General features: G+C 47.5%; 1 protein-coding gene across 1 annotated transcript in view; it reads left to right on the top strand.

Annotated features, from left to right (window-relative positions):
• The window catches only part of LOC144169427 (transport and Golgi organization 2 homolog), a 67,441-nt gene that overhangs the window by 52,493 nt on the left and 1,994 nt on the right, over nt 1–12,954 (top strand). Inside the window, exons 2-6 of the mRNA XM_077698566.1 lie at nt 1,107–1,235; nt 2,980–3,094; nt 4,184–4,257; nt 6,522–6,678; nt 10,253–10,363. Coding sequence (XP_077554692.1) covers nt 1,107–1,235; nt 2,980–3,094; nt 4,184–4,257; nt 6,522–6,678; nt 10,253–10,363 — 586 coding nt within the window. The remainder of the gene's footprint in view (nt 1–1,106; nt 1,236–2,979; nt 3,095–4,183; nt 4,258–6,521; nt 6,679–10,252; nt 10,364–12,954) is intronic.

Raw genomic sequence — 12,954 nt, 5'->3', positions numbered from 1 at the left:
GGCGTACACCTCTCTGTTATTTGTTCGTCCTAAATAAGCTCCCCATAGGTGGTGTCGCAACAAAAAAAAATGAAGAAAGCTCAGACTAACGCTTGTAAGACTTGAAGGTAGCGAAGCTGTACGCAGCCTTCATGACCATCATGGAGGTTTAAGTCCACGATTGCAGCCTATTTGCTTCTTCGCTTCCGCAACGACCTTTACCCGTCAATGTTGTTATAAGTGTGAGTTTGCTTCATTTTTTTGGAAGTGATAATCATTGCACATCACCTTGGAGGGGCGTACGCTATGACGCGCCTTTCTTGTTCAGAACCAGTGTTGCCCCGATTGCGGCGAACGCTCAAGCCTTTCTCGTTCCGAGCAAGTGTTGCCGCGATTACGGCGGACGTTCAGTTGGTTTTTTTTTTTAGGGGGGGGGGGGGGGCGCAATATTGGCTCATCTCCCTAAGTCTGTATGCTTGGCTTGACAAACGTGCGTCGCGGACGCTGGGCGAGCATCTCGAGGCACGCACACACGAGCGCATGGCATTTTCTTGGTTTTGCTAACAGCTGGGCGGTCGCCGCGAAGCACGCGCTCAAGTGTGCGCGCTCTGCATTTTCTTGGCATTTTTAAAACGCAGTGTCTAGAGTGCCGTCCGACGGCACTCTAGCTGATCGCTGCAGGCAGGGCTAGAGGGCCGTCCGACGACATTCGAATATTTAGGATTAGGCTGGCACCATCCAACACGTCCTGGCTTCTTGTACCCCGAGGACGGTGGTTCGAGACCGGCTCTTGCTTCAGTTGTTGTTGTTATTTTAATTTAACTGTAATTTTTATTCATTAGGTTAGTTTTGGTGTTTTAAATGAGTTCTTTGTGTGCGTTAGGTTATATTATGTTGTGTTTAGGTTCAGTTACCTAGCTTTACGTTATCTAGAGCGATGTAGTGCCAGACGCGGCAATTTTGTCCCGAAACGCCGGCGGACGTCGATATAGTGGAGTGCTTATAAGACCGTAGGATGGCATTCTAGACACGGCCTTTTTAAAATTACGATTTGGTAAACAGCTTCGCTGTTAAATCGAGGTCTTGTTGGCCGCTCGTGATCAGAGCGAAATCCCTCTGTGATGCAGCCATGGACCTGGAGGAAGGCAGAGCCGGGGGAACGTGGTTGGGCATGAACGTCTCCGGCAAGGTGGCTTCCCTGCTAAACATCATCCAGCCCCTTGACGAAATCACCGGCGACGAGAAGCTGCCCAGAGGTACGATACGTCATTATGCACAACCCTTATTCGTCCAAAAGCTTTTGTTTTACCCCTCATTAGTATCGTTATTGGAATTATATTCTCCACAAATAATTTTATGGCGAAAGCTGAATGAGGAACGTTGTGCCCCGGTTTACGGTGTCGGTAGATGTTAGCCAGGAAATTAGCTTAGCAGGGAGAGAGATACCCTCGATGTCACAGGGAGTGAGGTCTAGGCAAATGATTGCTGCTCGTGTATATTAAGAAGAACTAAACGGCACCTGATATCCAAAAAGCTATGCAATTGTGCCGCGTGTTGCGCTTTTTGACAATCATTAGAAGTGTAATTGTAAAAAAGACAAAAGGGCCCATCTCCCCACAAGGGGGACTCTAGTAAATGCGTCGCATAGGGGGTTAACGTTTAGGGTTTGGGGAGTTGGTGGTAGTGAATGCGTTGTATCAGCAGCTTCTTGACGTAGTTTGAATGAGTCAAGGATATAAGGGGCGTTCGTAGCCTTTCATTCTGTGTCGGTTTTGTGGCGCAGAGGGAAGAGCACCATGTACCTCGCGTTCCGCCCACAGGTAGTGAATGCGTTGTATCAGCAGCTTCTTGACGTAGTTTGAATGAGTCAAGGATATAAGGCGCGTTCGTAGCCTTCCATTCTGTGTCGGCTTTGTGGCGCAGTGGGTAGAGCACCATGTACCTTGCGTTCCGCCCGCAGGGTCGTGGGATCGAAACCAGGCGCCGGTAAGTATTATTTTTTTATATAGTGTAGGGGGAGGGGTGCGGACCTGTTGTTGAGAGCGAGGAGGGTAGCGTGATGCGGGAGAGGAGGAATGGGGGAGAGGGCGCACCTGGAACGGCTGTTGCGGACGCCAACGCCGACAACGCCGGGTGACATCGTGAGTTAAAGAAATGCTCTGCATTTAAAATATTTCTTAATTTTTTTTCAAACACTTTCATTCACATGGGGTCTTCAGGCTGATAAAATTTAGGCCTAACTTTTTTTCTTGGCGTTAACCTAACTAAGGAATGTTAGAAATAACTGTTTGAAGACAACCCCGTGATTTCGCACCTGTTGTCGGGATCACGACGGCACCAGACGATTGAAGGAACCACGAAGACAAAGTACAAGTTTTTAGCTTGTTCGAATGTTTGCTGCGTCGGAATAACAATCTTACAAAACTTAAACAATTGATACTACAACTTGAAGGCCAGCAATGAGTTTACCCGGTGGTGACTCCGTTCTTGGTTCCTCCCCACTAACGCCGCTGCTGAGGTTGTGTAGCGGGGAATTCGAAAGCTTGTCAGTGTTAGGGATCGGTCTTGTTAAGAGCGAAGTCATTTGGCGTCAGAATAGAGTTCGGAAATTTTTCAAAGGCTAGTTGTTTTCAATAAAAGAAGGATGTATGTGTCCTTCATATATCCCTTTTAACAGTGCATGCTTTTTCTGACCTACACACGCGCATGCAATCAAATGGATACATACCGTGTGCATGCGTGCGTGTGCGTGTGCGTGTACGTTTGTGTTTGGGTGTCTGTGTGTGCATGTGATTGTGTTGCTAACTAGCTGAATCAGACACGAACCTACTCATCACTCGTGTCATATGAAGACTTCCTGTACTGTATAACACACCGATTGGTTTGCATTCGAGGTGTTTTCGCTCTTCGGCGTGCACCCCGACTAGAAACTGGTACATCTTTCGCTCTGATAATTATAGTGTCCGTATAAAACGTCAGTGTTTGTCGGCGATCCCGCAGGCCACCTGGCGGTGCGGTACCTGGAAGGGGGCCAGGACGGCATGAGCTACCTGCGCGACCTGCGCCGGAAAGGCAACGACTACGACAGGTTCCTACTGGTCACGTTGGACGTCAGGTGGGTGTCCTACTTTTCACCTATGTGGGAACGCCTAGGTTCGGAGGTTTTGTAAACTGTGGCTATCTAACAAGGCAGCTTATATGGACGTACAGTCGTCGTCCATGGTTGCTGTTAATGGCCGAAAAGTCCACGATGGTTTCCGTGCGCCTTATTTCCCAGTGCGCCTTATGTACGCCATTTTTGACGTTGTGCCGTGGTTATAAAAGATGAGGAAAGACCGCCCCCCGCTCGAGGTACTCCCGAGGTTCGGCGGTCATCCTCACTGCCTCTAAATTGAGTTAAAAGAAGATACTAAGTGATTAGACGCAAAGTTATTCATCATATGCCATTCAATTTATGAGCTTGACAGTGAAGTATAGTTCGTAATTCAACGGAGACATAACGGCACGCCATCTCCGCTATCTACAGGGAGTGCAAGGGCACGAAAGAGGGCACGAAAGCACTTTAGGGGCTCGCCTTGTCGTCGTAGCTCGCTGTAACGCTCGATGTCAAGCAAGTGCCGGAATCAGGTGGCGCAGCGAGATAACGGACACGAGTAGAGCCCGGCGTACCAGGGCGTCCCGCAGAGGCGTCCCGCAGAACCTAACCGTTCGAAACTCGGGAACCGCTGGCGCTTGCAATACATCCCCCCGTTGTTTAGCGCAAAGAAAACTGCAGGTACATTTGAGGCAAGATATACGTAATTAAACCGCAGCGCCCGCGTTCATTTAGTTAGGAACGCTCGTTGGGTTGGTTTTCACGATAGTAAGCTAAAAAAAGTGGCAGTGCAACGCCGATACGTGCGGGAGGAAAAGCAAGCACAAAAAGAACTGGACTCCCGCTAGCGCTGTTTCAGGCAGGGGGCGCGAGAGCACTGCGGAGGCGGGAAATTTGAATTGCATTGGGTGGTAGCAGTGACCGGATAACGGCGCTCCAGCCCATTTTCTTGTATCCCTGTGGCAAGCAGTGCGCCGTTGCGTCAACTCGAGCTGCTTGATGACGCTGTAATAATGTCATCTTTGTCTGTGTGTCTAACACGTGTGTCTCCATGCCTCTTCAAGGAAACATTTAATTTCATCCCTTCTAAAACAACAATGCCTTGCGCAGCCCCTCACGGCAAGACATCCAGGCATGCTGCTACACAAACGCCCTCGACTCACCACCAGTTCATCTAAAGCCAGGTGAACAAGCTACGTCCAGACGCTTGCCTGCAATGCGAAATTATGCGCGGTGGTAGAAGCCTTCGGGCGCTAGCGCTGTTTTTAATTATTTCTTGTTTGCTATTTGGGGACCTATTTTTGTTGAGGCGTGAGTTTGATTTGGCACAAATGTGCGTGCGTGTGTAGCGGCCGCGGAGGTGTGTGCTCATGGGTGTAATGAGCACCAGACTTAAGTTGTAGCAAACCACAGAGACCATTATTGACAAAATACATGGCCATGAACAGCTGCATTTTGTTTCTTTGATTTTTATTACTTACGTTCTTACTTACTTATTACTTACTTACGTACATCTTCAATCTTTGGATAATAATAGGACAGTTTCCGAAGAGTATGCGGTTTTCTTGAATAAGACAGGAACCAGTTTTCAAATTATCGGACGATACTTATACTACCTGTGATTTCTAAGGGACTAGACAATGATTATTTATAGCAGAATTACGTCTTTTTTGTGGAAAGCATTCCATCATACGGTCCCAACGTTCTGGTTTCTGATAAGGGATGTCAGCAGAACTAGCATTATGAATGAAAATACTTGATACCTAACAAATTTGGAGACCGGGAACTTATTTTTACATATTTTTATTGGTTTATCGGAGTGTCTATTCCTATAACCCCGAAACATTATTTTGTATGCTAGATCGTTATGGCTTCCGAGGCCTTCCGCTTGACCTTCTACGCTGCTCCTTCAAGAGTAGTAAACAGTGCGCCGTGTTAACGCAGGAACGATCGTGTATATTAAGAGAGACTCACCTGTTAACATTCCCGAGGGACTTACATGACCCACGCTCTTAAAAACCACCGTGCATGTTAAAAGTTGTAAAAGTACGTGTACATGTGCACAACGGCCTATTTTGCTCATTTTAGACATATGTCGATTCTGTACTGATATAAAAAATAAAACTCTTGCACGGAAGACCGCTAGCACCATCTAATGAAAACTAGATAAACTAAAATGCATTTCTTGTTTATTTTTTCTTTTTTCAGTAATGATAGCCTATATTTCTAAAGGAAACGAACTAGGCCACTAGGAACATTCAGATGGTTTTGTAAAGCTTTTCGTATTGGCGTGCAATGCTTTTCAAGCCCGTGGGTTATGAATTAGTAAGTCCCATAAGAACGCGATCAGGTGAGCGCCCCTTAAACGTATTGGCATGTGCGCCACCAGAAAGAGTATTTATAGATTATATAATACAGTTGATGTAATGCAGTGTTAATTATTTTACGCAATTCGTTGAGCAGGCTCACTATATAGTCTGCGAAATATGCAATAGCCTTTTTTTCCTCAATCTGACAGTATCATTGAAATGTATGTTTGAGCGAGTTGGTGCACTTTTGAAGGATAAACAGAGCACAAAAACAAAAGAGGGTCAAGAAAATACAGACAGAAGACACGGCGCTGTGTCTATTCTCTTACTCCTGTGCCGTCGTTTCGCGTTGTTTTTTTTTTTTTCTTTCAAGGAAGTATCAATAAACTTGCGCATTAAAGCGGCTAAACTCTAGTTCAGCTGTCTTGCTGCGCATACAAAACTAATCGCAAATTAAATACAACACACTTTCCATACATGCAAAAAATAAACTATTAAAATCTGAACATAAAATTTAAATCTTAAAGGAAAGAACTTCTAAAGGAAGTCAGCCCACTACGCGTGATTTTCAGTCAACATTGAATGCGGGATGTGGCAGTGGAGAGAGAAATTAGAGATAATTACCGAATACCGCAACACTTCGGCGACTATGTCTGCCTATACCCGTGAGCTCCCTCTAGAAATCTAGGTCTGAGCAACCCAGCGCTCCTTCTCACTGGTCGAGAGAGGTAATCTGAGGCGAGGAGTCAAATGTGAACGCTTACGTATAATGTTGTACTGTGGCCCCTACTCTGCAATCTTGCCGAATGTTGTAGGGTATAGTGAGGGTTGGTGTGATGAAGGATGTGATACAAGGGAGGGAGTCAGTTTGAAGTTGGCGCCAAAAAAGGCGTTCCTCTTTCACCGATAGAGATGGGTTGGTGCGGGTGGGGGGTCGGTATTTGCGGCCGGGCAGTCGGTAATGTCCTGCGATGTCACTGTGCGTAATTAGACTATCACGCGCTAATCTGTCCTCATGGGTAAGGATAGTATGAATAGGGCTTGAAGGACACTACCCAGATTCAGACAGGTGATGCCACCTAAAGTTAAATTCCGCACTTACACGCCCTCTGCGCGTGGGCTTGCACGGCACCTCGCAGGGTTCCACGCGTTCGGCAACAGCAACCCGCTTCGGCCATGGCGCAAGGTGGTCGAATCCCGGGCGCAGTTTGGCGACATCGTGCTGCGCCAGGGCAAGGCCGGACGCAAGCAGGCCCTCATCGACGAGCTCATCGGCATGATGAACAACAGCACCGAGTGAGTCCTTGTTCCGGGCGTCCTCGATGTGGCGCACTGATGATCAGCCAATTTTCAGTGGCTAAGGCGTTGCGCTGCAGAGCACGAGGTCGCGGGTTCGATTCCCGGCCGCGGCGGCCGCTTTTCTGATGGAGGCGAAAAGCAAAAACACCCGTGTGTATGAGATTTCGGCGCACGTTAATGATCTCCAGGTGGTCGAAATTAATCCGGAGCTCTCCACTGCGGCGCGCCTCATCGCCTGCGTTGCGTCGGCGCGTTAAACCCCACAATCAATCGATGATCAGCCGATTTGTAAGGTACGCTGAACCTCGGTATGCCTTCAAAACATGCCGCAACTGCCGATCGAGTAGTTCAAGAAAGCGAAATCTTTTTTTCTTTGACTGCCTGTGTATTTAATAGCTTACCTTATCTAAGCTTCCCTGAAAAAAAAAAAGAAACGATGTTTGTTTTCTTGATTTGAATTCTATGACGAAAGCAGGCGCTCATCTTTCTCACCTTTCTTCCATTATTCTTTTCTTGTGTGTGCGTGGCGCAGTGCGCACCGCCGCAAAATATGAGCAAGGTCGAGAAACACTCTAAACGAAATACGATGGAGACATCCCAAAACTAATCAGATTCGTTTTTCTCGCGCTTGCAAGCATGTATTTGGATTTATTCTGCCTGGGTCATTTTTTAACAAACGTTGCCAATATGTACCCCCAATACTTCTCTTTTAACGCGAACGCATTAAATAACCCATTGAGCTAAAAAGCCGCTGTCGGTGGTGTCCGACGTCTGTTAGCGGGTCCTAAATGCCCACTAGTTGCGAAGCGCTCCATAGCGCGAGCCCCAGAAATAAAACACAGAAAAAAGGAGCACGCCTACTGGCTGTGACGCGTTCCAAAGAACGTCCTCAAGAAATAAAACAAAAAGAAAACTGCGAGGACGTGTGCACGGTCACATAAAAAAACTGGGAGTACCTCAGGTTTAAGCACTTTGAATTCAGCACGTGTCGCCAAATCACCACCACCACCACCACCGCCACCACCACCACCACCATCATCATCTTCATCATCATCCTAAGGACACTCGGTGGTGTTAAAGGGGCCCTGCAACACTTTCGATAAGCACTTTCATTCTTTCCTTCGCGTCTGGAACCACTGCGAAAGCTATAGTTATCGCCAGCACGAAGCGGCACTGCGTGATTTGCTTGTCGCACCAGATACGCCTTCTATTCCTGCTTTGTTTTTGTGGCTTTTTTTTTTGAAGTTGCTATCGAAAAGCGTTCATTGCTGCAACTGAAGGAAAACCGGTTAACAGCCGCTACAAGGCCTTAGTGACGTAATTTGAGCCGTCGAAGAACGTCAAGACCGGGAAAGAAAGAAAAATCTTTTGAGCGAGTTTCCAGGTTATCTGATGGGCATAGAGCAGTAATTTTCGGCTGAGGTACCTTGCGACCCCTAATCTAAGTACTGGGTGTGTTGGCTGACTACGTTCTGCAAGCATTAAAGTTTTCAAAAAAAGTAGAAAAAAGTTTTGCAGGATCCCTTTCAGTTGCACATGAACGATTTCTCTTTCACAGCTCGTATACAAGGTGTTTAGGTGTCCGGGGGGTTTATATTTTCTACGTCATTGAATAACTATTATCTCCGAGCGTGGTATATTTGTTGTTTAGACAGTAATGCAGCGACACAGGCCTGTTTTTTTTGCCTTCGCGTACAAAGAAAGTGCTCGACTGGCCTTTAGCGAAAACTGCCGTTTAGCTTTTCTGCGCTGCACGGCCGCAAGGCTTCATGACGGTGCTTCCTGGAAGCCCACTGGGCTCCCTTACGCGAGAGTAATTTTGGTCCTGTACGGTAGGAAAGCCAGCTTGCAGCTTCAAAGTGGAGAGAGCAATTACGCCCGAGGAAAACGGAGGCACAAAAGTGGGAGCCGCGCAGAGAGTACGGATTCCGGCAGGGCCTCTGGGTACTGAAGGAAAGCTAGCTTGCAGTTTCTGAAAGGCCCGGAGGGGTGAACATTGTGAAGGGAGCGGTGAGTGGGAAAAGCAGCGAAGAGAAAATATCGTGGTAGCATATCATTTTTTAGCGCGGAAAGGGGGGGGGGGGTATAATTTGACGTTTTCCCTCACCTGGACATCAGACATAATTATCTTTGCCCTACGATTTGCATGTTATAAATATTAGTCTTTCATACTCCTTAATGCTTACATTTTAGTTCTACGTCTTGGATATGATTCATCAGACGTTTTTATGACGCGATCTGTCGTGTGTCCGCGCCCCGTTATCGCAAAAAGGATTGTCTGCTTTTGCCGTCAACTCGTTGTCGGGTGACTCAGCGCCTTGTCAACTCAATTTTTCTGCAATATCACTGCTCCGTAAAAAGCAAGAGGCGGTGAGGGGCGGCTGCCAAAAAGCACAAGGCTTTTGGACACATTGAAAACGAGAATGGGAAAATTCTGGTGACAATCGGTCTAGAGATGCACTTTGTGGCCCTGGGAACAGACTTCTGTGCTATCTGTCAGAGGCTTCAAACTGTGTTCCTCCTGAATGTATCAAATTTCACCGGGTAAACGCTCTGTGCCGGCTACATTGATGGCGAAATCGCTGCTGGATTACTCCTGCTCTTAAACTTGCGCAACAAACGAGCATTACAAAGTCACATGCGCGACTTTTTTCCCCGCCAGTAAGCGTAAAGAAAAGTTTCGCGGCAGACAAAAAAGTAATTCCCATGCGCCCCTCTGCCACGTGCAGTTTTCTGAGGAAGCATTTCGGTTAGTTGTTTTGTTGGATCAGGCCATATCAGCCTGGCAAAATGCTCCGCCAATCGCTCCGCCCGACCGCCACCTAACGAGTCAATAATACGGCCACTTGACCATGAATCCGCCAGTCCCGTCTCCCGAAGGAAGCTAAGAAGACGCGACACGTCCCTACGCAGCATCCTATGTCCCCTTGGAAATACTATGTTGTTCACAGCAATGTGTGGGTGCCAACTTTCGCATCGCTGGGAGCAGTGGCTTCCACTCTGCGGCATGCTCTGTACAGCACATTACGTAGTGTTGTGCATCCACTAGCACTGCGCATGACGAACACAGGCGACGATCGCACGAGGCCCACGTTCAATAGCCAGGCTGTGGATGTCGCTGAGGCCATTCTGATGAGGTACAGCAAGGTTTTCCCCCATCAACAGCGTCTATGGCAACCTCAATACCACTTCGATCCTGACCAAGAAGTGGTCACTTTCACAAAGAATATTAGATTTTGGATGTTTTAAGTCTGAAGCTGCAGCTTGGGCCACAAGGCGCGCCGTAGTGGAGGGCCCCCGGTTACTTATGGCCACCTGGGGATCGCTAACGCGCTTAAATTTAGGCACACGGCCTCCTTTGGAACAACAGCCGCTGCGGCAGAGATCGAGCCCGCGCCCTCGTGCTCAGCGGCACAGCGCCTTAGCCCCTTAGCAGCGGATAGTTTCACACCAAACATGTCAAAAAGTAGCGTAGAGGTTTTTCTTTTTTTGTCTCCAGCGTGAACGCCGACGCGTTGTTCGGAAGGTTAAATTGCGGACGCGAAACTGTTGACGTCTCTCTTTGGCGCAGGTACTTTCCCGACGACCAGCTGCTGAAGGACGCCGAAGGCCGGTCCGAGGAGTCCCTGCGCAGCCTCAGCTCCGTCTTCGTACGGGTCGAGGGCGAGTACTACGGATCTAGGTGAGGGTCGCGCGAGTGCGGCGACGCGCCGCTGTTTGTTGACGAACCGCTTGTTTGCTAACGCCGAAAAGGCTAATCAGCAGACCTGATGGTCGGTCCAAGGTTTCCTCTCATCAGGCCGGACGGGATGGCAAAGAGCAAAATGCTCCCACACTAAAGATGGGCCCAACGCTCCTTGATGGGCAGCGTCGGGGTAAAGTTTTGAAGACGGCTTCAAGAACAACGCGTAAACTATAGGACTAAAGAAGAGACAAACACGAGCAACGTCAAGCATTTGTTTTTAAGACAGCGTTGCATCTGTAGTTCGAGAAGCCACGCTGTGTTTAGATGCTTGGCTTGGCTTGGCTTGGCCTGTTTTGTTTTTATTTTTTCCTGCACAACGATGCCCGGTACGGGGGAAGCCTAGATAATAAAAAATGGTGGAACCTCCACACGTGTCCTCTGCATCTTCTGCCCCTGGCGGAATCTCGATCCTTCTGTCTATGGAACATACCCTATGGCCGAAAGTGACCCTTCACATGATTACCGAATCACACCCGCGGCATTGTTAGGGGTTATTAGGTGTTGCGAGCAGTGGCGATGTCCACCTGCGATCTTCATGCCTGCTATTATCCGAAGCGTCGCCCGGTGTATATATATATACTTGCCCATGAAGCATAAATTGAACCACAGGTGGGAACTGGCATTTATATAAGATGTCTTCGATTTTACTGCACTCGCTGCACTCATTCAGGTAGTGCAGCACTTTTCTCTTCGATTTACCGACGGTGCAAAGAGTGCAGGATGAGTTCACGCTTTCCCTGCACCTCCCAGGGAGGAGGTGCAGAAGCAGACGACAAAAGTGCAGGACCGGTTCTGCAGTGGTGGCGCCTGCGCTGAACTGGCTGAACTCATCCTGAACTCATGCAGAAAGTGCAGGCCAAATCGAAGAGACCTATAATCTTAAGGATCTGACCACACCTAATTCGCGATACCGCAGTAGGAGATTTCCTAAACGAAAGAGAATTTACGACTGAGAGAGCTCGGCCTGCGTGAACGATAATGTTGTGACGTCAGTAGTTAGATGGCCTTTTAAATGTACGTCCCCTGCAGCAAGTTGAAAAACAGAAGAGTCCCGGCGGCACGGCAGATACGACTGGCCCACCGTCGCTGACTTTTCTTGCGGCGCTAAATTCTGGTCGGCGTCGCAACAAAAGTCAGCGAGGGTGGGCCATGGCGGCAGTTTACCATTTTGCCGCTTGTCGCCTGCACTACTAGAGAGAGAGAGAGATAGAGAGAGAGAGAGAGAGAGAGAGAGAGAGAGAGAGAGAGAGAGAGAGAGAGAGAGAGAGAGAGAGAGAGAGAGAGAGAGAGAGAGAGAGAGAGAGAGAGAGAGAGAGAGAGAGAGAGAGAGAGAGAGAGAAGGCTGTTTATTAGAGGAGAAAGCCGAGATGCCTGCCGGAATTTCGACACTGACATGCTACTCGGCAGGGGAAGAGGGAAAGGAAAGACCCGATAGATTACAGGGAAGAAGAAAGAGGACGAAAGGGAAGAAATAAAAGAAGAGAACAAAATAATAAAAAAATGACGTTCAGTTCGTTTCAGCAGTGTGAATAAAACTCTGTTTTTTACACTCTAAATCACTCCAATATCGCCAATCCTGTCCAGTGCGCTACTAGGTCCAGTCATGGGCACGTTACCAGTAAAAAGTAACAGTGTTACAGTTACAGTTACCTTAGCCACAAAAGTAACTTTGTTACTGTGGCAGTAACTGAATTTTCAAGAGTAACCTGTTACAGCTACAGTCACTGTGAAAAAGTAAACGTCGTTACTTTTCCGTTACTGTATAACACTAAGTAATATATCGCAAACCAAGGTACAGAGTTTGTTTGATAAGAACGTACGAAGGAATGCGAGTATACTCAAAATTGCACATGCTAAAACCCTAGACAAAAGCAATATAAAAGTGGGCGCACTCAAGCCTTACACCAATAAGCTTTGTGTAGGCGTCATTTCGTTCCATCAACTTTTTTTCGGGAACCTTTGTCAACCTTGGTCAACCTTGGTCAACCTTGGCCAACCTTGCCAACCTTGTCAACCTTGCCGTCGGGAAATTATTCTGCAAAAAATAATTGTCACTTAGGATAAGATATTTCTCAAAGTTGACATCCGTGAGCTTCCCTCTTTTCGGAGGTGCAAGAGCCAGTTTCTTATTCTTGGCCTTCTTTCTGCTCGACTCAAGATGTGAGAAAAGTTTTAAAAAATCATCGATCTCCGTCCTGGTCTTCTGCATGGAAAATAATCCTCTTAGCGACGTCCTCTCCTACACTTCGCGGGGAGCCGCATTGTGGGAAGGTGCAAGGTGCAGAGGACATGGGAAAGAAAAAGTCAGAAAAAAATGGAAAGCGCGGACTGTACGTCGGCCTTTAACGATTGTTGCCGTTGGATAATTTTTATAAAAAACGAATAAATTGTAACTGTATTTCCTGTTGCAGTTACTGTGTAAAAAGTGGTACAGTTACAAGTTCATCTGACTTAAAAGTGACTAGTTAAAGTTGCAAGTTATCTTTAGAAAGTAACAAGTTACCGGTAACGCGTTACCAGTGACTAGT

Source organism: Haemaphysalis longicornis, unplaced genomic scaffold (assembly GCF_048455015.1).
Source record: "Haemaphysalis longicornis isolate Haplotype H1 unplaced genomic scaffold, Haemaphysalis longicornis Haplotype H1 scaffold_2, whole genome shotgun sequence".
Taxonomy (NCBI): domain Eukaryota; kingdom Metazoa; phylum Arthropoda; class Arachnida; order Ixodida; family Ixodidae; genus Haemaphysalis; species Haemaphysalis longicornis.
This window is presented reverse-complemented; position numbering and strand designations above follow the sequence as displayed.